Below are 24261 nucleotides of genomic sequence, written 5' to 3'. Positions count from 1 at the left end.
CCGGGGGCCAAGCTGTGTATACAGTATATATATATATATATATATATATATATATATATATATACATACATATATATATATATACATACATATATACATACATATACATATACATACAAACACATACATATACATATATATATACATATATATACATATACATACATACACATATATATATACATATATATATACATACATATACATACATACACATATATATATATATATATATATATATATATATATTCCTCGCGCACTAATTGACTGAAAGAGTGTGTACTTGATGTTACGTTATCGATGGAAAACTGTATTTTTAAAAAAGGCTCCAAAAAGGCGTACGCCATGGTTTACTGAAGAAACTAGAGCTCAGAAATTATTATGTAGAAAGCTGGAACGCAAATGGCGCACGACTAAACTTGAGGTGCACCATCAAGCATGGAGTGATAGTTTAATAACTTATAAACGCATGCTTACCTTAGCTAAAACTAATTATTACTCAAATCTCATCCGCATTAATAAAAACGATCCAAAATTTTTGTTTAGTACAGTAGCATCGCTAACCCAACAAGGGACTCCTTCCAGTAGCTCCACCCATTCGGCAGATGACTTTATGAAGTTCTTTAATAAGAAAATTGAACTTATTAGAAAGGAGATTAAAGACAATGCGTCCCAGCTACAACTGGGTTATAGTAACACAGATACGATTGTATATACGGCGGATACTGCAAATATCCAAAATAGTTTCTCTCGTTTTGATGAAATAACATTAGAAGGATTGTTACAACGTGTAAATGGAATAAAACAAACAACATGTTTACTTGACCCACTTCCTGGGAAACTTATCAAGGAGCTTTTTGTATTATTAGGTCCATCAGTGCTAAATATTATAAACTTATCACTTTCCTCGGGCACTGTTCCCGTTGCATTCAAAAAAGCGGTTATTCATCCTCTCCTTAAAAGACCTAACCTCGATCCTGACCTCATGGTAAACTACCGACCGGTGTCTCACCTTCCCTTTATTTCGAAAATCCTCGAAAAAATTGTTGCAGAGCAGCTAAATGAGCACTTAGCGTTTAACAATCTATGTGAAACCTTTCAATCCGGTTTCAGGGCAAATCACTCGACTGAGACAGCCCTCGCAAAATTGACTAATGATCTATTGCTAACGATGGACTCTGATGTGTCATCTATGTTGCTGCTCCTCGATCTTAGCGCTGCTTTCGATACCGTCGATCATAATATTTTATTAGAGCGTATCAAAATACGAATTGGTATGTCAGACTCAGCCCTGTCATGGTTTAACTCTTATCTTACTGATAGGATGCAGTGCGTCTCCTATAACAGTGTGACCTCGGACTATGTTAAGTTAACGTGTGGAGTTCCCCAGGGTTCGGTCCTTGGCCCTGTACTCTTCAGCATCTACATGCTACCGCTGGGTGACATCATACGCAAATACGGTATTAGCTTTCACTGTTATGCTGATGACACCCAACTCTACATGCCCCTAAAGCTGACCAACACGCCGGACTGTAGTCAGTTGGAAGCGTGTCTTAATGAAATTAAACAATGGATGTCCGCTAACTTTTGCAACTTAATGCCAAAAAAACGGAAATGCTGATTATCGGTCCTGCTAGACACCGACCTCTATTTAATAATACAACTTTAACATTTGACAACCAAATAATAAAACAAGGTGACTCGGTAAAGAATCTGGGTATTATCTTCGACCCAACTCTCTCCTTTGAGTCACACATTAAAAGCGTTACTAAAACGGCCTTCTTTCATCTCCGTAATATCGCTAAAATTCGCTCCATTTTGTCCACTAAAGACGCCGAGATCATTATCCATGCGTTTGTTACGTCTCGTCTCGATTACTGTAACGTATTATTTTCGGGTCTCCCCATGTCTAGCATTAAAAGATTACAGTTGGTACAAAATGCGGCTGCTAGACTTTTGACAAGAACAAGAAAGTTTGATCATATTACGCCTGTACTGGCTCACCTGCACTGGCTTCCTGTGCACTTAAGATGTGACTTTAAGGTTTTACTACTTACGTATAAAATACTACACGGTCTAGCTCCAGCCTATCTTGCCGATTGTATTGTACCGTATGTCCCGGCAAGAAATCTGCGTTCAAAAGACTCCGGCTTATTAGTGATTCCTAGAGCTCAAAAAAAGTCTGCGGGCTATAGAGCGTTTTCCGTTCGGGCTCCAGTACTCTGGAATGCCCTCCCGGTAACAGTTCGAGATGCTACCTCAGTAGAAGCATTTAAGTCTCACCTTAAAACTCATCTGTATACTCTAGCCTTTAAATAGACCTTTTTAGACCAGTTGATCTGCCGCTTCTTTTCTTTCTCCTATGTCCCCCCCTCCCTTGTGGAGGGGGTCCGGTCCGATGACCATGGATGAAATACTGGCTGTCCAGAGTCGAGACCCAGGATGGACCGCTCGTCGGGACCCAGGATGGACCGCTCGCCTGTATCGGTTGGGGACATCTCTACGCTGCTGATCCGCTTGAGATGGTTTCCTGTGGAAGGGACTCTCGCTGCTGTCTTGGAGCCACTATGGATTGAACTTTCACAGTATCATGTTAGACCCGCTCGACATCCATTGCTTTCGGTCCCCTAGAGGGGGGGGGGGTTGCCCACATCTGAGGTCCTCTCCAAGGTTTCTCATAGTCAGCATTGTCACTGGCGTCCCACTGGATGTGAATTCTCCCTGCCCACTGGGTGTGAGTTTTCCTTGCCCTTTTGTGGGTTCTTCCGAGGATGTTGTAGTCGTATTGATTTGTGCAGTCCTTTGAGACATTTGTGATTTGGGGCTATATAAATAAACATTGATTGATTGATTGATTGATTGATTGATTTTAGACAATATAATTAGCCGTATCTGCTAGGAGACACCGAGAGTAACAAGCAGTAGAAAATGGATTAGGAAGGACAGATTTTTTTTAAATTATTTAAAAAAATATATATACTTTTTTTTTTTTTTAACTTGGGACTTACAGCGGGCCAGATCCAACCCCTGACTTAAATCAATAACGAAGAGGCATATCCTCATCTGTGGCTTACTAGTCCAACAACAACACCGGAAATGAGTCCCGTGAAAAAACGTCAGACCGGAATACTCTAATAACTAAAGTTTCGTTTGTGAACTATGTAAACCCATTACATCTGTAGTTTTTAGCACTTTCATAGCAAGTCTACTAACAGATATAATTTAGAACTGTACGTTAATTTGTATTAGAAATGGCAACTGCGAACAATCAACGCCCCATAAGAAGATAGAGGGGGAAAAAAAGAGTTTATCGACTAGAGGGGCACGGACTACAATGGTGGACACACGCACATTTTCAGGACTTATGCAGATACCAGATACACATCAGCAGGTAACAGATGGTAAGAAAAGTTTGTTTTGCACAATACTAAGAAACTAAACACTAAACAATATGTCTGCTAATAGGTGCCATTTTGCTGACTACAGTATACACCGACAATCCATCAAGCAGTGTGGCTTCATTGCTTACCAAAATTTTACTGAGCCACTTTGACAGATTTTTGAGCGCCGTGTGCAATTCTCAATGAAACATCAAGGATTTGGTGTTGCTTGCTGGCGCCATCTTGCAGTCGACACGCATTTCTTATATTTGACTGCCATCTACTGGTCACACTTGTCATTACACCATGTACCAAATAAAATAGTTTCGAGGTCGGTAAGCACAATAATTGTTCCGTACATTAAATGCACTGGGTTATAAAACGCACTGTAAATTTTTGGGAAATTGAAAGAGTTTTAAGTGCACCTTATATTTTTAAAAATATGGTAATCATACATGTGTTACAGTTTAATAAAAAAATATTAATATGTATTTCATGAGTTATAATTCTTTCTTTTCCATTAGAAGTAAGGCTCTGCCTAACCTGCCTCCCTCAACAGAACGTTATTGTGCGAAACAGCGAGGAAACAGTCAAGTGGGCTATTTTGAGTCCGCCCAATGCTTGTAAGTATGAAAAAAGAAAAACAACCACAAAGAAGTTTCCAAATGTAAAATGTAACTTACTGCCTTCAATGTGTGCCTGTGGGTTCTGGTAAAGATGTTCAATGCGTCCAGTGTTGAAGGAGCTGGAACGTCTCAAAATACCATGAACCTGGGGATTAGGACATATGACCAATTCATAGGTTAGTGCGGACAGAGCTTTTTCTTATTTGTGATTCTATATTTTAAGTTTGACATTCTTATTTGAGAGAAAAACACACGTTTTTTGTTTTTTTTGGAGAGGGGGATTGAAAATTATGAAAATGCTTGCAAGATATGGCTAGATGTAGCCTTCAAAGCCCTCTGAAACAACTTCAAAACCCTCCGTCAACGTTTAAATACACTGCAAGTATATATACATATACAATATAATAACATACAGGTTCAAACTAATAGGTATTATGAACAGTATTTAGTGTATTTTGTTCAATTTAAGCAATACCGGAACTTCTTTCCATAGTGCATTAATTTACGATTCCATAAGAGCGCACTTCCAACTAGGGCTGGGTGATATATATCGATATACCCGATATGTTGCGTGTCTGTCTCTGTGCAATATAGAAAATGACTATATCATGATATTCGAGTATACGTTCTCACGCAGTTGCTTTTAGCTGCTGGCATTACACTACAGGCTCTTCACAATCTTTCTTGTCTCTCCTTCTCACAGACAGCCAGCGCACCTACTTAAATACCTCACATTCATATACACCCTCATGGAGCAGAGAGGTAGCAGCGTGGGTAAAGTTTGCTGAGATGCTAACAGAGCCGTGCGAGGGGTAATACGAAAGAAAGAAGATGCAAATCTGGTAACAAATGAAGGAAGAATTAATTCTCAAGAAAAATGGCAGGGGGTCCATCGTCTGACGGTGGTTTGGCTTCAAGTGGGAATATGTCCAACAGATAACCGTAATTTGTCAAGTGTGGGGCAAAAGCTTTGCTACAAAAAAGTAACATTACTGTTAATATGTAGCATAATCTGAAAAGTCACCTGCTAGAGAATGAACAGTGCTTACTCCGCAAGTCAACAGCTCCATTCGGTGCCACACGCCCACACCATCAAAATGCCGAGGCTAACATTTCCAGATCAACACCGTATGAAAAGAATTGTCAACAACAAAAGGAGATAATGTCCGCAGTAGCCAACCACAAAGCGATTTGATTTCCTATTATGCAGCTCATTTTTATTTGACAGTTATTGAAATATATGCGTGACATCATGCACAAAAGTGCACTTTATTTGTTTTAAACTATTGTAGTGGCATTCTTTACAAAAGGTGCACTTTAATTAAGTGTTGTTTTGATATGTCATCTTAGTGACATCATGCACAAAAGTGCAATAATAGCTTGTTTTGAAATGTCTCTGACAATCTTGCACTTTCTGTTTCAGAAATGACATGAATGTTTGTCCCACTGCTTAATAACTGTTTAATAAATACAGTTTTGGTCAATTGAGTTAGTTGTGATTTCCTTCTCTGCATGCACCTGGGGATAGGTTGATTGGAAGACACTAAAATTGGCCCTAGTGTGTGAATGTGAGTGTGAATGTTGTCTGTCTATCTGTGTTGGCCATTCGATGAGGTAGCGACTTGTCCAGGGTGTACCCTGCCTTCTGCCCGATTGTAGCAGAGATAGGCGCCAGCGCCCCCCGCGACCCCAAAAGGGAATAAGCGGTAGAAAATGGATGGATGATTTCCTTCTCTGCATGAAAATTTTAAATTGAGCATATACTGTATTAATGCAGTAAGAACAATAATGTTTTAATGTAAACACAGAATCATCATACTGGTCTGATTATATGTATCAGGGGTAATTCGAGGCTGAGGCAAAATATCGAGATATATATTGTGCATCGCGATATGGCCTAAAAATATCGAGATATTAAAAAAAGCCATATCGCCCAACCCTACTTCCAACTTACAGCAATAATGTGTTTTACTTGCAGAAATAAGCCTGGGTGTTTTTGTTTTCATTGCAAACTTGATAACACAAAACAAAGATGACTATTTATGGATAAATTAAGGTACACAACTTTATCTTTTTGAACCTGAATATACAGAGGATAAACTGCTGCTTATAGAAGCGACCACAAAGAGGAGACTGAAACGTTAGAGCAGACGGAAAGCGAGAGAATGAGGTCCGCAAGACTCGAAGCTGCAAATGTGGATCTGAAGCCAATCTATGCCGAAATAAAATGGAGTGCTTACCAAAATCAACTGCTGGACAGCTTGACAAAATGGACAACTGTCCATCGAGTGAGACATTAGAATATTGATCATGATACATGCAGCACACGTCATGCTTGTTATTACAACTACAGTACATATGATGTCGAGCTAGTTGTGTACAAACAAAACATGAAATATGGGCTAATACCTTACAGATACTGTAATGTGATTGTTCATGTTTTTCTGTCAGTACAGATTGCTGTCCTATCACTTGTGTTGTGCATTACAACCTCAAAAGCCATTCAGGTGCTGACGCAAGACGCAAGCTTACGGCCCATACCTTAGCATGCCTTCGCAAGGCAAATGTAAAACTTACTGCGCAAAAAAAATAATTCCTGTGTTGGTTCTTACAATAACGATGTCGCTACAGCTTTGTTATTATACTCCAGTCCTCCCGAAACTCCACTGGCTCCCCGTTCCTCACCGGATCAACTTTAAAACCCTCCTCCTCACCCACAAAGCCTTCCACGACCAGAGCCCCCTGCTACCTCACCAACCCGCTTCACCGCCATACCCCTTCACGCAGCCTCCACTCCTCTGATGCGAACCTCCTCTCCCCACCACTCAGAACCAAGCTCCGGACCTGGGGTGATAGAGCCTTCTCCATCACTGCTCCCACCCTCTGGAACACTCTTCCCAAACCCATCCGTTACTGCCCAGACCTTCCCACCTTCAAAAGCCGTCTCAAAACACACCTCTTTAGATCTGCTTTTAGCCTGTGATTAGTGTTGTGTGTCTTGTAATGTCCTGTCTTGTAATTGTCCTGTATTATTATGTATTTTACATTGTACTGCCTTTATATTTCCTCAATTTCATATTTTTACTTTAAACTGTTTTATATTTAAAAAATGTTATTCTGTAAAGCGTCTTTGAGTGCTCAGAAAAGCGCTATACCAAAAAAAAATTATTATTACTATTATTATTATTATTATTATTATTATAATACAGGTTACGGAAAGTGAATAAAGTATCTTGCCGTTTTTTTTTAGATTTGACCAATCTATGTCTATGAACTTCCTATCTGAGTTGCCCCCTTATCGCGGTAGAGGAGTTTGGGTGTCCCAATGATCCTAGGAGCTATGTTGTCCAGGGGCTTTAAGCCCCCTGGTAGGGTCTCCCAAGACAAACAGGTGCTAGGTAAGGGATCAGACAAAGAGCAGCTCGAAAACCTTTTATGAAGAAGACATATTGAGGACCCAGATTTCCCTCGCACGGACGCGAATCAGGAGGTGGGGCACGATGGCGAGCACCTGGTGGCCGGGCCTGTTCTCAAACACGATCATTTTGACGGCATTGATAAATTGTAAGGTCCATTTGTATGTTTTCTTTGTCTCTCGCTTTCAAACAGGGTGCACGAGGGTCCAGTCCCTGCATTCCTTTCAGCACCATAGCATGTTTGTACAATAGCAGAAATGAAGAAACAGAGTGAAAACTTTAAGTGGAATTTTTGCTAAGAGAGATTGAGAGTCCAATTAATTTGTATTGTTTACTAATTTGGGGATAACTACAAGATCCTAAACTTCCAATTGTATAGACGGAAAATAAAGGTGTTATTGCATTTGAAAGAGTTATCTGCATTAACACTAATAAGCGGTAGAAAATCGATGAATGGATGTATTGTGTTAACATTTGAGCTAAAAATATTCTAACGATAATAAAGTTTATCATCACATGGACAAAAATAAGAGCTTCTGGAGGAAAGTTCTGTGGTTGGATGAAACAATAATGTAGCTGTTTGACCACAATGCCCAGCAATATGGTTGGAGGAGAAAAGGTGAAGCCTTCAATCCCTGGAACACCAGCCTACCGTCAAGCATGGTGGTGGTGGTATTATGCTCTGGGCCTTTTTTGCTGCCAATGGAACTGGTGCTTTACAGAGAGTAAATAGGACAATGAAAAAGGAGGATAACCTTCAATTTCATCAGGACAACCGAAAATCATGAGCCCGGAAGGTTTGGTCTTAGGCACAGTCGGGTGTTCCAACAGGACAACGATCCCAAACACACGTCAAAGGTGGTAAAGGAATGGCTAAATCAGGCAAAAATTTAAGTTTTAGAATGGCTTTCCCAAAGTCCTGACTTAAACGTGTGGACGATGCTGAAGAAACAACTCCATGTCAGAAAACCAACAAATTTAGCTGAACTGCACCAATGTTGTCAAGAGGAGTGGTCAAAAACTCAACCAGAAGCTTGCCAGAAGCTTGTGGATGGAAACCTTATTGCAGTGAAACTTGCCAAGGGACATGTAACTAAATATTAACATTGCTGTATGTATATTTTTGACCCAGCAGATTTGGTAATATTTTCAGTAGACCCAAAATAAATCCATAAAAGACCCAAACTTCATGAATGTTTTTTGTGACGAACAACTATGTGCTCCAATCAATCTATCACAAAAAAAAAAAAGAGTTGTAGAAATTATTGGAAACTCAAGACAGCCATGACATTATGCTCTGACTGTGTGTGTGTGTGTGTGTGTGTGTGTATATATATATATATATATATATATATATATATATATATATATATATATATACATATATATTTAAATATCTACACCTATATATTTTTAATGTAAATGTATATATATATATGTATACATACATACATATATTTCCATAGAAATACATACTTATGTATACTGTACATACATACATATGTATATATATATATATATATATATATATATATATATATATATTTTGATGGCCTTTTGATCACAACTGTAAAGCCACTGAAAGATCTGATGAGGTGCCAATGATAAATTATTTTATGTCACACACTTAAGACAACAGGATAAATTTACAAAGGAAAGGGTTAAGATTAAGTGTTCTTCCATACCTCATATCCTTTGGAGAGCAGAAACTCCGCCAGGTATGACCCATCCTATAGACGACAAGTGACAAATATTATAGTCTGTAAAAGACAAAGTCAAACTTTAGGGATAAAGAAGCAATCACATTTTTAAATATAAACATCCCAATGACACTGGCACTGGGACCAGGTGGGTAAAGTGTCTTACAAAAGGACACAACAGCAGTGACTAGGATGGGGAAGAAGGAATCGAACCTGGAACCCTCAAGTTGCTGGCATGGTCACTCTTCCAACTGAGCCATACCACCTGACAAGTATATATTATTTGTTTGTATTATAAGCATTGTTCATATATTTAAAGATAAATATTTGTGTTTTCGTTCATTAATAGAATCAACGTGTCAGTTTTTTTCATTTGATAATGCCTTCGTCATTAACTATACAACAAAAAATCATTACTACGCTATTTCAAATAGATGTTTTTTTTTTTAAGTAATAACTTTGTGACATGAAAAACCCACAAATAATGTAAAAACATTGTGTTTACTTTTTGATATCAATATAAAACACAAATAAATTTGCCTAATGAAGATAAGTCGAATAAACACACTTTTTTTTCTCTCCAACAACAGCATGTGGTTCAGTGCAACAGTTTGGCCCCAAAAAGAAACAACAGGAAGGTTTTCCCCTCGACTGCCAAGATACATGTGGCCTTGAGGGCGTGGTTATGGGCGTGGTCACATGACATCATCGAGTACTTTGCATAATTTGCTATATTTTTTTCATTAAAAAGGCTTGTAAAATGAATTAAAACTTTTAAAAGCAATTGCTATTTGTATTACCACATATTTTATATAATTTTTCCATATTTTCAATTGCTGCTTATTTTACTTTGTACTTTGAGATCTTTTCAACCGTCTAGAGACTTTTAATGAGTCTACTAGCAAAAAATCTTGCATCTATTTCTGGTATTATAAAATCTACTTGTAGGCCCAATCCCAATGTTCCCCCTCACTCATTACCACAAGCCCTCACACACAATCACTACACCCTCAAAATGAAGCAACAAGGGGTAGAGCTTTGTAATCCTCCCTAAGAATTGGGACACATCATTGCATAGTTTACATTCGGCCACGTAAGCGATTACATAGTTACGTTTGCACATTCATCCCACTGAGAGTTGTCCCTGACCCCGATATTTTGTTACAAAAATGCATTTTTACCGTATTTTAATTATTTTTGATACATTTCTAAATAAAAAGGGGAACACTTAAAATGGCAATTTTTAAAGAAAATGTCAAAAACTTATGTTTCTTATTGCACTTAAATAACTTCAAAATATTGAAATTCACATTAAAAGGCACATTAAACACATGTTTTTTTTGTAATGGCACTCAAAGAAACATGCTCCAAAACCTTCATGGACCATTCAGCATTAATAGTGCCTTCACAGATGTGTAAGTTACCCATGCATTGGGCACTAATACACCCCCATACCATCACAGATGCTGGCTTTTGAACTTTGCGCCTATAACAATCGGGATGGTTATTTTCCTCTTTGTTCCGGAGGACACCACGTCCACAGTTTCCAAATATAATTTGAAATGTGGACTCGTCAGACCACAGAACACTTTTCCACTTTGCATCAGTCCATCTTAGATGAGCTCGGGCCCAGCGAAGCCAGCGGCGTTCCTGGGTGTTGTTAATAAATGGGTTTTGCTTTGCATAGCTAAGTTTTAACTTGCACTTACAGATGTAGCAACCAACTGTAGTTACTGACAGTGGTTTTCTGAAGTGTTCCTGAGCCCATGTGGTGATATCCTTTACACACTGTTTTTGATGCAGTACCGCCTGAGGGGTCAGAGGTCTATAATATCATCGCTTACGTGCAGTGATTTCTCCAGATTCTCTGAACCTTTTGATGATTTTACGGACCGCAGATGGTAAAATACATAAATTCCTTGGAATAGCTCGTTGAGAAATGTTGTTCTAAAATTGTTTGACAATTTGCTTACAAATTGGTGACCCTCACCCCATTCTTGTTTGTGAATTACTTAGCATTTCATGGAAGCTGCTTTTATACCCAATCATGGCACCCACCTGTTCACAATTAGCCTACGCACCTGTGGGATGTTCCAAATAAGTGTTTGATGGGCATTCCCCAACTTTATCAGTATTTATTGCCAGCTTTCCCAAGTTCTTTGTCACATGTTGCTGGCATCAAATTCTAAAGTTAATGATTATTTGCAAAAAAACAATTTTTTATCAGTTTGAACATCAAATATGTTGTCTTTGTAGCATATTCAACTGAATATGGGTTGAAAATTATTTGCAAATCATTGTATTCCGTTTATATTTACATCTAACACAATTTACCAACTCATATGGAAACGGGGTTTGTATGTGTGTGTATATATATATATATATATATATATATGGTATTTTGTTATTGGAGTTTTGTTCTTGTCATAGTTTGTCAATACCAAACACCATGTTCAAACATAAGGGTGTCCATATGTGCACTTGGCACCTGGACACCCTAGGCAGCAGTTCCATGATCGACTTTGGAGTTATGTCATCGGATTTACGGCCTCATGTTTTGGACACTCGTGTGAAGAGAGGGGCGGAGCTTTCTACCAATCACCTGGTGGTGAGTTGGCTGCAATGGTGGGGGAGGATGCCTGACAGACCTGGCAGGCCGAAACGCACTGTGAGGTTCTGCTGGGAACGTCTGGCAGAGTCTCCTGTCAGAGAGAGTTTCAATTCACACCTCCGGAAGAACTTTGAACATGTCACGAGTGAGGTGCTGGACATTGAGTCCGAGTGGACCATGTTCCGCACCTCTATTGTTGCGGCGGCATATTGGAGCTGTGGCCGCAAGGTAGTTGGTGGCTCTCTTGGCGGTAATGTTAGAACCCATTGGTGGACACCAGCGGTGAGGGATGCCGTCAAGCTGAAGAAAGAGTCCTATCGGGTTCTTTTGGCTCATATGAGTCCGGAGGCAACGAACAGGTACCGACAGGCCAAGCTGTGTGCGGCTTCAGTGGTCGCGGAGGCAAAAACTAGGACGAGTTCTGGGACGTCATGGAAAACGACTTCCGGATGGCTTCTAAGCGGTTCTGGACCACCATCCGCCGCCTCAGGAAGGGGAAGCAGTGCACTGTCAACACCGTGTATGGTGAGGATGATGTTCTGCTGGCCCTGCGATGAGGTGGCGACTTGTCCAGGGTGTACCCCGCCTTCCGCCCGATTGTAGCTGAGATAGGCGTAGCCCCCCGCGACCCCAAAAAGGGAATAAGCGGTAGGAAATGGATGGATGGATGGATGTTCTGCTGACCTTGACTGTGGATGTTGTGGATCGGTGGAGGGAATACTTTGAAGACCTCCTCAATCCCACCAACATGTCTTCTTATGAGGAAACAGTGCCTGGGGAATCTCTGGTGGGCTCTCCTATTTCTGGGGCTGAGGTTGCTGACGTAGTTAAAAAGTTCCTCGGTGGCAAGGCCCCGGGGGTAGATGAGATCCGCCCGGAGTTCCTTAAGACTCAGGATGCTGTGGGGCTGTCTTAGCTGACAATACTCTGCAGCATCGCGTGGACATCGGGGGTGGTACCTCTAGATTGGCCGACCAGGGTGGTGGTTCCTCTCTTTAAGAAGGGGAACCGGAGGGTCTGTTCCAACTATCGTGGGATCACACTCCTCAGCCTTCCCGGTAAGGTCTATTCAGTTGTACTGGAGAGGAGGCTACGCTGGATGGTTGAACCTCAGATTCAGGAGGAACTGTGTGGTTTTTGTCCTGTTTGGGGAACTGTGGACCAGCTCTATATTCTCGGCAGGTAACTTGAGGGTGCATGGGAGTTTGCCCAACCAGTCTACATGTGCTTTGTGGACTTAGAGAAGGCATTCGACTGTGTCCCTCGGGAAGTGTTCATAGAATATGGGGTATCGGACTGTTTGATTGTGTCGTCACACTCCCTGCACGATCAGTGTCAGAGTTTGGTCTGCATTGCCGGCAGTAAGTCGGACATGTTTCCAGTGAGGGTTGTACTCCGCCAAGACTGCCATTTGTCACCGATTCTGTTCATAACTTTTATGGACAGAATTTCTAGGCGCAGTCAAGGCATTGGGGGGGGATCTGGTTTGGTGGCTGCAGGATTAAGTCTCTGCTTTTTGCAGAAGATGGGGTCCACCCCAACGCCTCAGTAGGGAGGTGTTTCGGGCACGTCCAACCGGTAGGAGGCCACGGGGAAGACCCAGAACACGTTGGGAAGACTATCTCTCAGTGCTGGCCTGGGAACGCCCGGGATCCCCTGGGAGGAGCTGGACGAAGTGGCTAGGGAGAGGGAAGTCGGGGCTTCCCTGCTTAGGCTGTTTCCCCCGCGATTCAACCTTGGATAAGCGGAAGAAGATGGATGGATGGATGGATGGATGGACGGTTAATTAGATCCATCCATTTTCAACCGCTTGTCCCTTTTGGGTCACGGGGGGTGCTGGAGCTTATCTCAGTTGCATTCAGGCGGAAGGTGGATTACACCCTGGACAAGTCGCAATCTCATCACAATGGACGGATAAATTGTCTTACAGGAATATTCCCTCTATACCTTGTGGTGGTAAGCTACTGTAATAGCTAAAGCTCTCCCTGGGGTACAATCATGGTTTTATCGTGCCACCCCTGAAAAAATAGCTCTGTGTATAACTTGTGTAAATGAAAAGTTGTGCATATTTTTGACATACAATATTTTCCTTGAATTGCCGCCGGGGCGCTAATTAATTTAAAACCTATTGTCGCTTCTGCGCTTACCAAAGGCATGCGGTAAAAGTAAGCATGCGCTAATTATTTTGAGTTGAGTTGTGTTTGAGTTTATTTGGAACATGCAAGCATACAACAACATGATACATCACAATTTCCAGTTTCTCTTTTCAACATGTTATTCTAAAACCCTTTTCTCACTCCGGCACTAACCAAAGGCATGCAGTAAAAATTTGAGTGTGATGTAAGCTTGGACCTTAAATCCTACTGAATAGCTCTTAATCTTCTTCCCTTTATGCGATTTCAAATTACCGGTATTGAAATAAGCGTCCTCCATTTTGAAAATGATGACAGGGGAAGTATCACTCGTGACGTCACGAATTTGACCAGGCGGTAATACAAAACATGCGCTAATTATTTTGCAAAGCGAGTTTGACCCAGCAGTAATTCAAGGCAGGCGCATACTATATGCCCTCCGGCAATTCAAGGAAATACGGTAAGTTATAAAATGCAAATCAAAGGGAAAATGTATGCTACAGTGTCACCATTTAATTTACTGTTCCATTTCCTCTCCAAGATGGATACTGTAAGTGGCTTACATAAAAAACTATACATCTATGACTATTTTGATTCTTCACAGCCACATAAATGTCCAACTTTTGATTCGAACATCAATGTCACATTGTCTTGGTACATTTTTTGTGACTGCCGTAAGATGGCGGAATCGCTGCCGTAGAAGCAGTAGGCGGACACAGGTGCCTCGAGTGAGGATGTGAGAGCGTAATCCAGGGGTGCCCATTACGTCGATCGCGAGCTACCAGTCGACCGCGGGGGGTGTGTCAGTCGATCTCCAGCCAGGCTTTTAAAAAAAATAAACCTAAAAATTAGTGATGCTGCCTGCGCTAACTAAATACAGAGTCTCGGAAAACTGGCGTGCACAAGCGATCCCTCAAAAAGCGGGCGTGCACATCACTTGTGCACGCCAGCTTTCCGAGACTCTTATTTTGTTAGCGCAGGCAGCAAGAAGCAGGGCTTTTATTGTGAAGATAGGAAATGTGCAGTCGGCCTTTAGAGTTTTGACGGAAGGGACGGCGCGAAAGTCTGTTGAAATAAAAAGTGTTTCTCGCCTTCCTCTCTGTCATTTGTTCATAATAATGAACTGGCAGCAGCCAGCGTCATCTCACAAGACCCTCGGGTGCCGTGAATGTCAATCAAGCAAGCTACGGAATTTGCCGCCAATGTTTTTCTTGTAAAGTGTATGGAAGCTGGATGAATTAGATGCCAAAAACCAACCACTTTCATGTGGTATTGTACAGAAAAGGACAACTTTTTTTCTCCTCCATTTGAAAATGTGGGCGTTATCATCATTACTGTCTGATTCCAATCAATGCAAGTCATCAGAATCAGGTAATACACCAACTTATATTCTTGTCTTTGTGAAAGAAAGACATCTATGTGTTACACATGCTTGTATTATAATCAAACACGATTAACTTGTTTACAAAAATGTCTCTTTCATAAATAAATAAATATAAATGATATATATAAATGAGGTAGATCCCCTCGAGTTGGTCAATTGAAAAGTAGCTCGTCTGCAGAAAAAGTGTGGGCACACCCTGGCGTAATCTAACCAGGAAATGTACCAAAGTCTAGATCCTAGTAGGCCAATAAACATCGCTCCAGTCATGGACAGAGAACTCCCTGAAAGACCAAGCCTCCGTCCACTGCATCAGCCTGGTTTCATGGAGGATGCAGATCCCGAATTGTGCCAAGGCTAATTAATGTACGTTCACGCAAGTGGACAAGTGCTGTCGTGTCCATTATGTTACACATTTAAATTCTTAGTCATCACGCACTTGTTGTATAGCATTCGTGTATGGTTTATATTTGGATTTCGAGTTTTACATACTAATTGCTAATGTGAATATTACTTAAAACAATGGACACACTGTAAACCAGAGGTGCCCATTACGTCGATCGCGATCGACTGGTCCATCTCGGAGGGTGTGTCAGTCGATCTCAAGCCAGGCATTAAAAAATAGACATAAAAATGAGCAATCATCAATCATACCAAGACTTCACTTTCGTCAGTTGTTTGACATTCTCGGCACCCGAGGATCTTGTGGGATGACACTGGCTGCTGCGAGCTCATATTTAAGAAAAAAATCACTAACAGGAGGGACGCAGAGAAACACATTTTATTTCTAGAGACTCCGTACCTTTTTTTTTTTTTTTTTCCCCAAGATGGCGCTGCTGTAATGGCTGCTGTAGGCAGGAGCTCTGTGCTCTTGTGTCATCCTTTTGTGTTTCCCTCTTGTTTTCATGTGTTATTATATTTTTTTGCCTTTTGGTCCGGGACCCTTTGGGACTGTGTGACAAGGGGTGTCACTTTCGTGACCTCTGTGGTGCTTTTTTTGTGGACTTCTGGATCTGCCTCCCGGGAGCCTTTTGGCCATGGAGACCAGCTGCTGGGTCTCTGCCACACCGGAGTCGCTTTGGAGGGACTGGAGGAGATGCGGATGAGGGGACAGGGCTGCGGAGCTGGCACTGAGCGCTGGGACGGAGAGGCTTCGCGGTGTCTTGGCTGGGTGAGCAGGTGTCGGACACCTCAGTCTCCTTGGACGTATCATCGCTCATCCATGCGGACTGGACACTGGCCGAGAGTGGAGTCGGCTGTCTTGGTTGCTTTGTTGGGTCTGCTCCTGTCTCTGGCCATCCTCCCTCCACCCCAGCGGACGATGGCGTGGAACACCGCAGAGGCCACCACAGTGGATATGTTTCTTTTACTTTTTATTCATAGCTGTATGTAGAAGTGTCTGCTTGTATCTGCTGCTTTAATGTCTTTAATGTCCTATGTGTTCTTTGATGTTTGATGTCTCCCTCTTACACACATGTAAGAGGGATGTGTACTATGGCTATGAGTTGTTGTTTTTTTCCCTTGGCCTCAGTCTGCACCCCCTCTCCAGGGCCCAGGCTAAGACCGATTTTTTTATTTTATTTTAATCTTCTATTTTTTTCTCCCCCCCTTGTTTACCTGTACCTCATCTTTTTTTGTAAGGGGCGCTGGAAGCCGGCAGACCCGTCAGCGATCCTGTTCTGTCTCCCTGTAGTGTTTGTCTGATCTTGAATGGGATTGTGCTGAAAATTGTAATTTTCCTGAAGGAACTCTCCTGACGGAATAAATAAAGTACTATCTAATCTAATCTATCTACTGTCAAAACTCTAAAGACCGACTGCACAGTTCCTGTCTTCACCATAAAAGACCTGTTTCATCCTGCCTGTGCTAACAAAATAAGAGTCTCAGAAAGCTAGCGTGCACAAGCTAGCAAGCTACGGAGTTTGATGCCAATGTATTTCTCCCCCGCCCTCAGCGACCGCTTTCTCACTTGCTTGCCCACCCGCACACTCACTGACGTCACTCACCTGCTGCCAGACATTAAAGGGCCACACACACATATGCTACTCTCATAACAAAGTGTTTAAAAACGAGTATGCAAGTTGGACAAATGAGATGACAAATCCAACCACTTTCATGTGGTATTGGGCAGAAAGGAGGACTTTTTTTCCCCTCCATTTGAAAATGCGGACGTTATCAGCACCACTGTCTAATTCCAATCAATGCAAGTCATCAGAATCAAATACACCAACTTACAGTCTTATCTTCATGAAAGAAAGGAATCTATGTGTGTTAAACATGCTTGTATTATCATTAAACACCATTAACTTGTTAACAAAAATGTCTCTTTCATAAATAAATAAATATAAATTATAAATTGGAATGAGGTAGATCTCCTCGACTTGGTCAATTGAAAAGTAGCTCGCCTGCAGAAAAAGTGTGAGCGCCCCTGCTTTAAACTGTTCATTCTATGGAAAAGTAACAATCCTTACAGTACCTGCCCCGTGATACCAGTGATAACAGCCACTTTCCTCTCCGTCCTTGGCTCTCCGGAGCACTCTGCCATGTTTTTACTTCTTAAAGCCAGAACCAGAAAAAGCTGTCAATCTAGTTTGCAGTGGCATAGATAGACGTCTCTTAGGAAACGTATTTACAACACATATGATCTTCGTGTGAGCACCGCTAAGCAGGAAGAGACTGTTGAACCAATGAAAGGAGAGCAGTAGACAGCGTCAATGCAGAGGGACAGCATTCATAAAGACTGGCGCTTTCATTCACAGCGTCCTCTGCAGGCTTTAGTTAGAATTACATCGGTGACTCTGTGTTGCTTGTCCGCTTTGGGCTTATTTTCTCAAGTCCATCCATCCATTTTCTACCGCTTATTCCCTTTCGGGATCGCGGGGGGCGCTGGCGCCTATCTCAGCTACAATCGGGCGGAAGGCAGGGTACACCCTGGACAAGTCGCCACCTCATCGCAGGGCCAACACAGATAGACAGACAACATTCACACTCACATTCACACACTAGGGCCAATTTTAGTGTTGCCAATCAACCTATCCCCAGGTGCATGTCTTTGGAAGTGGGAGGAAGCCGGAGTACCCGGAGGGAACCCACGCATTCACGGGGAGAACATGCAAACTCCACACAGAAAGATCCCGAGCCTGGATTTGAACCCAGGACTGCAGGAACTACGTATTGTGAGGCAGACGCACTAACCCCTCTGCCACCGTGAAGCCCCAATCCAATCCAATCCACTTTATTTATATAGCACATTTAAACAACAATAACGTTTCCAAAGTGCTGCACAACCATGTTAAAAACAATTGTAAAAAAATAAATATAAAACCTATCAAAACAAATATGATTAAAAACTATCTTAAAGGGTAAAATCAATTAAAACAGTAAAATAGAAATCAAAGCGTATAAAAAACACAGAGGACAACAGAGAACAGAGGACCACACAACTCACGTAGTGTTAAAAGCCAAAGAATAAAAGTGGGTCTTAAGACGAGACTTAAAACACTCCACTGTGGAAGCAGTTTGAACATGGAGCGGCAGAGTGTTCCAGAGCTTTGGGCCGACCACAGAGAAGGCCCCGTCTCCCCTGGTCTTAAGTCTGGTCTTGGGCACCACGAGCTGGAACTGGCTCTCGGACCTCAGAGCGCGCGCAGGAATGTAAATTTGGATAAGGTCCGAGATATATTGAGGTTCCAGTCCATGTAAAGATTTAAAAACAAACAGCAATGTTTTAAAATCAATTCTAAAATGAACAGGGAGCCAGTGCAAACTCTGAAGAATTGGGGTTATATGCTGGTGTTTCCTGGCCCCTGTTAAAAGTCGTGCTGCCGCGTTCTGGACCAACTGGAGTTTGTAGTATAGAGCGCATTTGTGCTTATTAAAAGCAATACATGTAGGTTTGTCCAATTTGAATTATTTTTATTTGGTCGCAATAAAAACGTGTACTGTACAGGCCAAAAGTTTGGACACAGCTTCTCATTCAATGCGTTTTCTTTATTTTCATGACTATTTACATTGGAAATTGTCACTGAAGGCATCACAACTATGAATGAACACGTGGAGTTATCCATCCATCCATCCTTTTTCTACCGCTTATTCCCTTTTGGGGTCGCGAGGGGGCGCTGGCGCCTATCTCAGCTACAATAGGGCAGAAGGCGGGGTACACCCTGGACAAGTCGCCACCTCATCGCAGGGCCAACACAGATAGACAGACAACATTCACACTCACATTCACACATTAGGGTCAATTTAGTGTTGCCAATCAACCTATCCCCAGGTGCATGTCTTTGGAAGTGGGAGGAACCCAGAGTACCCGGAGGGAACCCACGCATTCAAGGGGAGGACATGCAAACTCCACACAGAAAGATCCCGAGCTGGGATTGAACCCAGGACTGCAGGACCTTCGTATTGTGAGGCAGACGCACTAACCCCTCTTCCACCGTGAAGTGTACTTAACAAAAACAGGTGAAATAACTGAAAACATGCCTTATATTCTAGTTCAGTGGTTCTTAACCTTGTTGGAGGTACCGAACCCCATTAGTTTCATATGCGCATTCATCGAACCCTTCTTAGTGAAAAATAAAATGTTTTTTTTTTTCAAATTCAAGACAAAGTTATGTGTAACACTTTAGTAGGGAGAACATATTTTAAGTAACAAAGACTTAATTTAGAATTTTTGGACACTAGGGGAACATATTCTAAGTAACAAAGACTTAATTTAGAGTTATTTGATTAGGGTTAGAGGGTTAGGGTTATAATGAGGCCATGCCGAATAAGGCATTAATAAGTACTTAATGATGACTAGTTTAGGGCCAATATATTACTAATTTGCATGTTAATAAGCCACTAATCAATGGTGAATATGTTCCCCATACTAAAGTGTTACCGTGTCTTTTTACGGGTGCACAAAATGAACTGTGCATGAACATCACCTTGTTCAAAGAACAAAACCAACACAGTGCAAAAACTCAAAACAAATTACACACCTGCAAATTAATGTTACTTCTGCTGTTGCCGTATCCGTACTACGCCGATAGGTAGAAGTTTTTATTGAGACTATGAGTCGGGTTTGTTTTGACCTCCGCCGAACCCCTGAGGCCGACTCACCGAACCCCTAGGGTTCGATCGAACCCAGGTTAAAAAACACTGTCGTAGTTTCTTCAAAATAGCCACCCGTTGCTCTGATTACTGCTTTGCACACTCTGTCCACATTTCAAATTGTTTTTGGACACTGTGGATGTCATGTCCTCCAGAACAAAGAACAAAAGTACCATCCGGATTGTTATAGACGCTAAGTTCAAAAGCCAGGATCTGTGACGGTATGGGGGTGAATGCCCAAGGCATGGGTAGCTTACACATCTGTGAAAGCACCATTAATGCTGAACGATACATACAGGTTTTGGAACAACATATGTTGCCATCCATGCAACGTTATCATGGACGCCCCTGCTTATTTCAAGAAGGCAATGCCAAGCCATGTGTTACAACAGCATGGCTTCGTAGTAAAATAGTGTGGGTACTAGACTGGCCTTGCCTATAGTCAAGACGTGTCTCCCATCGAAAATGTGTGGCGCAATATGAAGCCTAAAACACCACAACATAGACCCCGGACTGTTGAACAACTTAAGCTGTACATCAAGCAAGAATGGGAAAAAAATTCCACCTGAAAAGCTTGAAAAATTGGTCTCCTCAGTTCCCAAACGTGTACTGAGTGTTGTTAAAAGGAAAGGCCATGGAACACAGTAATGAAAATATCCCTGTCCGAATTCTATATTAATGATTATTGGCAAAAAATAAATAAATAGGTTTCTCAGTTCGAACATTAAATGTCTTGTCTTTGCAAATCATTGTATTCTGTTTTTATTAACGATTTACACAATGTGCCAACTTCACTGGTTTTGGGTTTTGTAGAAAATGTGCCTACTTTTGACACATTTTTCAATCTAGCAACCCCCGTGACGCCAAAATTGACACGCGGTAGAAAATTGATGGATGGAACTTTTACAGTTATTGTATCTCACCTCAATTATTGCGCCAACGTGATTCGGTCATGTGCTCTAAAGAAAGATATTCAAAAGCTGCAACTTGTGCAAAATAAGGCCACACGATTGGCCTTGAAGTGCGCACTTTAATATAACGGTAAAGTGGAGAAGGAGTTAGCACAGAGACTTGGAGGTTGCTTATATTTATTAATGCTAAAGAATGTTGTGTGTAATTACTTCAAATACATGTGGTGTGACTATGTGAAGCGATTATATGTTGAGTGTTAGCGGGAGGTATTGAAGGTGCGTGTTGAGATTGATGCGGAAATCTAGAAACAGCAAGGCAGGCTCGGAGGTCCGGGGACAGGCCAGTGGTCAGGGACTGGAGCGAGTTATCGCTGTCCGAGAGCAGGCGAGGTCGAGATCCGGGGAGGTAGCAGGAAGTCCAGAGGGAGACGAGACACACAGCTCGAAACCAAGGAATGACGACACGGGACAGGACACAATGAGCACAAAGAAGGGAAAACACAGCGAGCGACGAAGCACATAGGCGAGGAAAGCTCGAGATATGAAAGGCTTACTGAACAGGTACAAGTAGCTACATTCTGGCACTGGAACGCAGGACACACTGCCTTAAGAAGGGAGTGGAGTCCTCATCAGCGTCAGGTGTGTTGATCACCAAGGAGAGGTACGCCCGTGAGCGTGTCCAGCGGTGTGTTCAGAGGAGCGCACAGCTGAATGTGTGGCGGCAGGTGCTTGAGCCGTAACATTTGGACTGGTATTGACAGTATGCACCCCAACCTATCACGGTTATATGTTGATAAGGGCTTACTAGTCATACTACAGAAGCCCAACAGTCGTACACTCTAAAATATAATATATTTGTAACAAACAGACACTCCACTAGACAACAGACTAAAGGAAATATAGTAGTACCAAGAGCAAGACCATGCACTATGCAAAAAAACTGGGTTGTACAGAGCTGCTTCAAAGTGGAAACGGCTACCTCGTGTATTAGAGGAGTCAATTAATGCAAGGGCTTTTAAAAACAAGCTTAAAACGCTATTACACTAAAGACTGTTTTTTATTCTACGTATTCTTTTTTTATATACATGATGAATTGTGGTATAGTATTTTTGCACTCCCAACAGGTATAAAAGTAAGTGCATCTCTATATTCCTTCAAAACCGCTCTAAAACAACACCTGCAGGCAACTTCAACACTTTACTAATACCCTCCTCCATTCACATCCCATCTCCCCGGATTATAAACAACTCAAATGTACTTCTAATGTATATACTTGTTCTTATGCTATCTGAACTCACTATGTTCTCTGCTGGCTGTACATATCCTACTAAATAAGACCTACACTGTTTCAATGTCCACATTTCTCTGTTGATGCAATTGTTGATGACTGAAGTTCTGATATCAACCAAAGCTCCTCATCCCACCCCCCGGATTGTAAATAATGTAAATAATTCAATGTACATACTATGATGATTAACTTGTGTGATGACTGTATTATGTTGATAGTATATATTTGTACCATGGATTGATTAACGTGGACCCCGACTTAAACAAGTTGAAAAACGTATTCGGGTGTTACCATTTAGTGGTCAATTGTACGGAATATGTACTGTACTGTGCAATCTACTAATAAAAGTATCAATCAATCAATCAATGAACCATAAGGCGGATCCTTCCTAAGTATATGGCCGATCCATCCACACTTTCTGCTTTTGATTTTATTTCGAATTTGCTCTTTGTTCATGCAGGTCTACATTTGATATCTTGTTGGGTCACCAAATCCTCAGTATGGACCTGAGACAGTTGTTAACAAAAACCTGCAGTTTATTGATGATTGTTTTGGTGGTTTTCCAGGTTTCACAGCCATAAAGAAGGACAGATTTTACATTTGTGGAGAGCTGGGAAGAGAGCCACACAGGTCGGAGAGTTCCAAAGGCATGTCTTGCTTTGCTGATGCGCAGCTCGGCATCTTTATCAGCTCCTCCATCTGTGTTGATGTTGCTTCCCAGGTACACAAACTCCACCACATCTTCCAGGGGGTGCTCCTCGATTATGATAGGTTGATGGAATATTTGTGGCTACTGTGTGGATCCATTTTAAACAAATAAACAGTATATCAAATTTCCTATTTAATAAAGAAAAATTGTAACATTCATAAACATTGTCTTTAAATTTAAATAGATTAGGTCCTCTTTCAAATCCGCTCTTTAGTCTTTACATTGCTGGCAATAGAATAATTAAAAATATTATTCACTGGCCCTGTAAGTGTATTTGCAAAACAAATAAATTACCTGGACTGAGTAGAACTATAATCACAGTGGAATAACAAAAGATGGTCGGACTAAAATGACATTATTGTGTTGGCAGGCAAACACTTTAAACACGCTTGTGTGAAAAACTATATTGTAGAACCACGGAAGTCTTAAACCATGTTGCTCATCTTCGGCCATCATCTGTCAAAAAAGAATGCCAGCCACCCGAATATGTGGGCTAGACAAGCAGGTTCCGTTCAGGGGAACTCTCCTGAAGAGCAGGGAAACCTGCGAAACAGGTTTGTAGGGAGGAAATAGCCTCCAATGCCGTTTTCTGACCTAATGAAAAAAAATATATATATATATATATGTTAGGGCTGCCAATCTTTGGGTGTCCCACGATTCGATTAAATAATTCTTGGGGTCATGATTTGATTCAAAATAGATTTTTTCGATTCAACGCGATTTTCGATTCAAAAACAATATATTTTCGATTCAAAACGAATCCGTATTCATTCATCACATAGGATTTCAGCAGGATCCACCCCAGTCTGCTGACATGCTAGCAGAGTAGTAGATTTAAAAAAAAAAAAAAGCTTTTATACTTGTAAAAGACAAAGTTTTATCGACTGATTGCAATAATGTAAATGTGTTTTAACTATAAAACGAACCAAAAATATGACTCGGTTTATCTTTGTGAAAACATTGGACACAGTGTGTTGTCAAGCTTATGAGATGCGATGCAAGTGTAAGCCACT

At 41.4% G+C, this 24261-nt stretch overlaps 1 protein-coding gene across 1 annotated transcript in view; it reads right to left on the bottom strand.

Moving 5' to 3' along the window:
* gmds (GDP-mannose 4,6-dehydratase) overlaps positions 1 to 17934 on the bottom strand; it is a 180878-nt gene extending 162944 nt beyond the window's left edge. Inside the window, exons 1-3 of the mRNA XM_061883749.1 lie at positions 17723 to 17934; positions 9108 to 9152; positions 4064 to 4151 (exon numbers count right to left, since the gene is read on the bottom strand). Coding sequence (XP_061739733.1) covers positions 4064 to 4151; positions 9108 to 9152; positions 17723 to 17791 — 202 coding nt within the window. The 5' untranslated portion in view covers positions 17792 to 17934. The remainder of the gene's footprint in view (positions 1 to 4063; positions 4152 to 9107; positions 9153 to 17722) is intronic.
* Positions 17935 to 24261: the final 6327 nt, after the last annotated feature.

This window comes from Nerophis ophidion, linkage group LG22, assembly GCF_033978795.1.
Source record: "Nerophis ophidion isolate RoL-2023_Sa linkage group LG22, RoL_Noph_v1.0, whole genome shotgun sequence".
Classification (NCBI taxonomy): Eukaryota; Metazoa; Chordata; class Actinopteri; order Syngnathiformes; family Syngnathidae; genus Nerophis; species Nerophis ophidion.
This window is presented reverse-complemented; position numbering and strand designations above follow the sequence as displayed.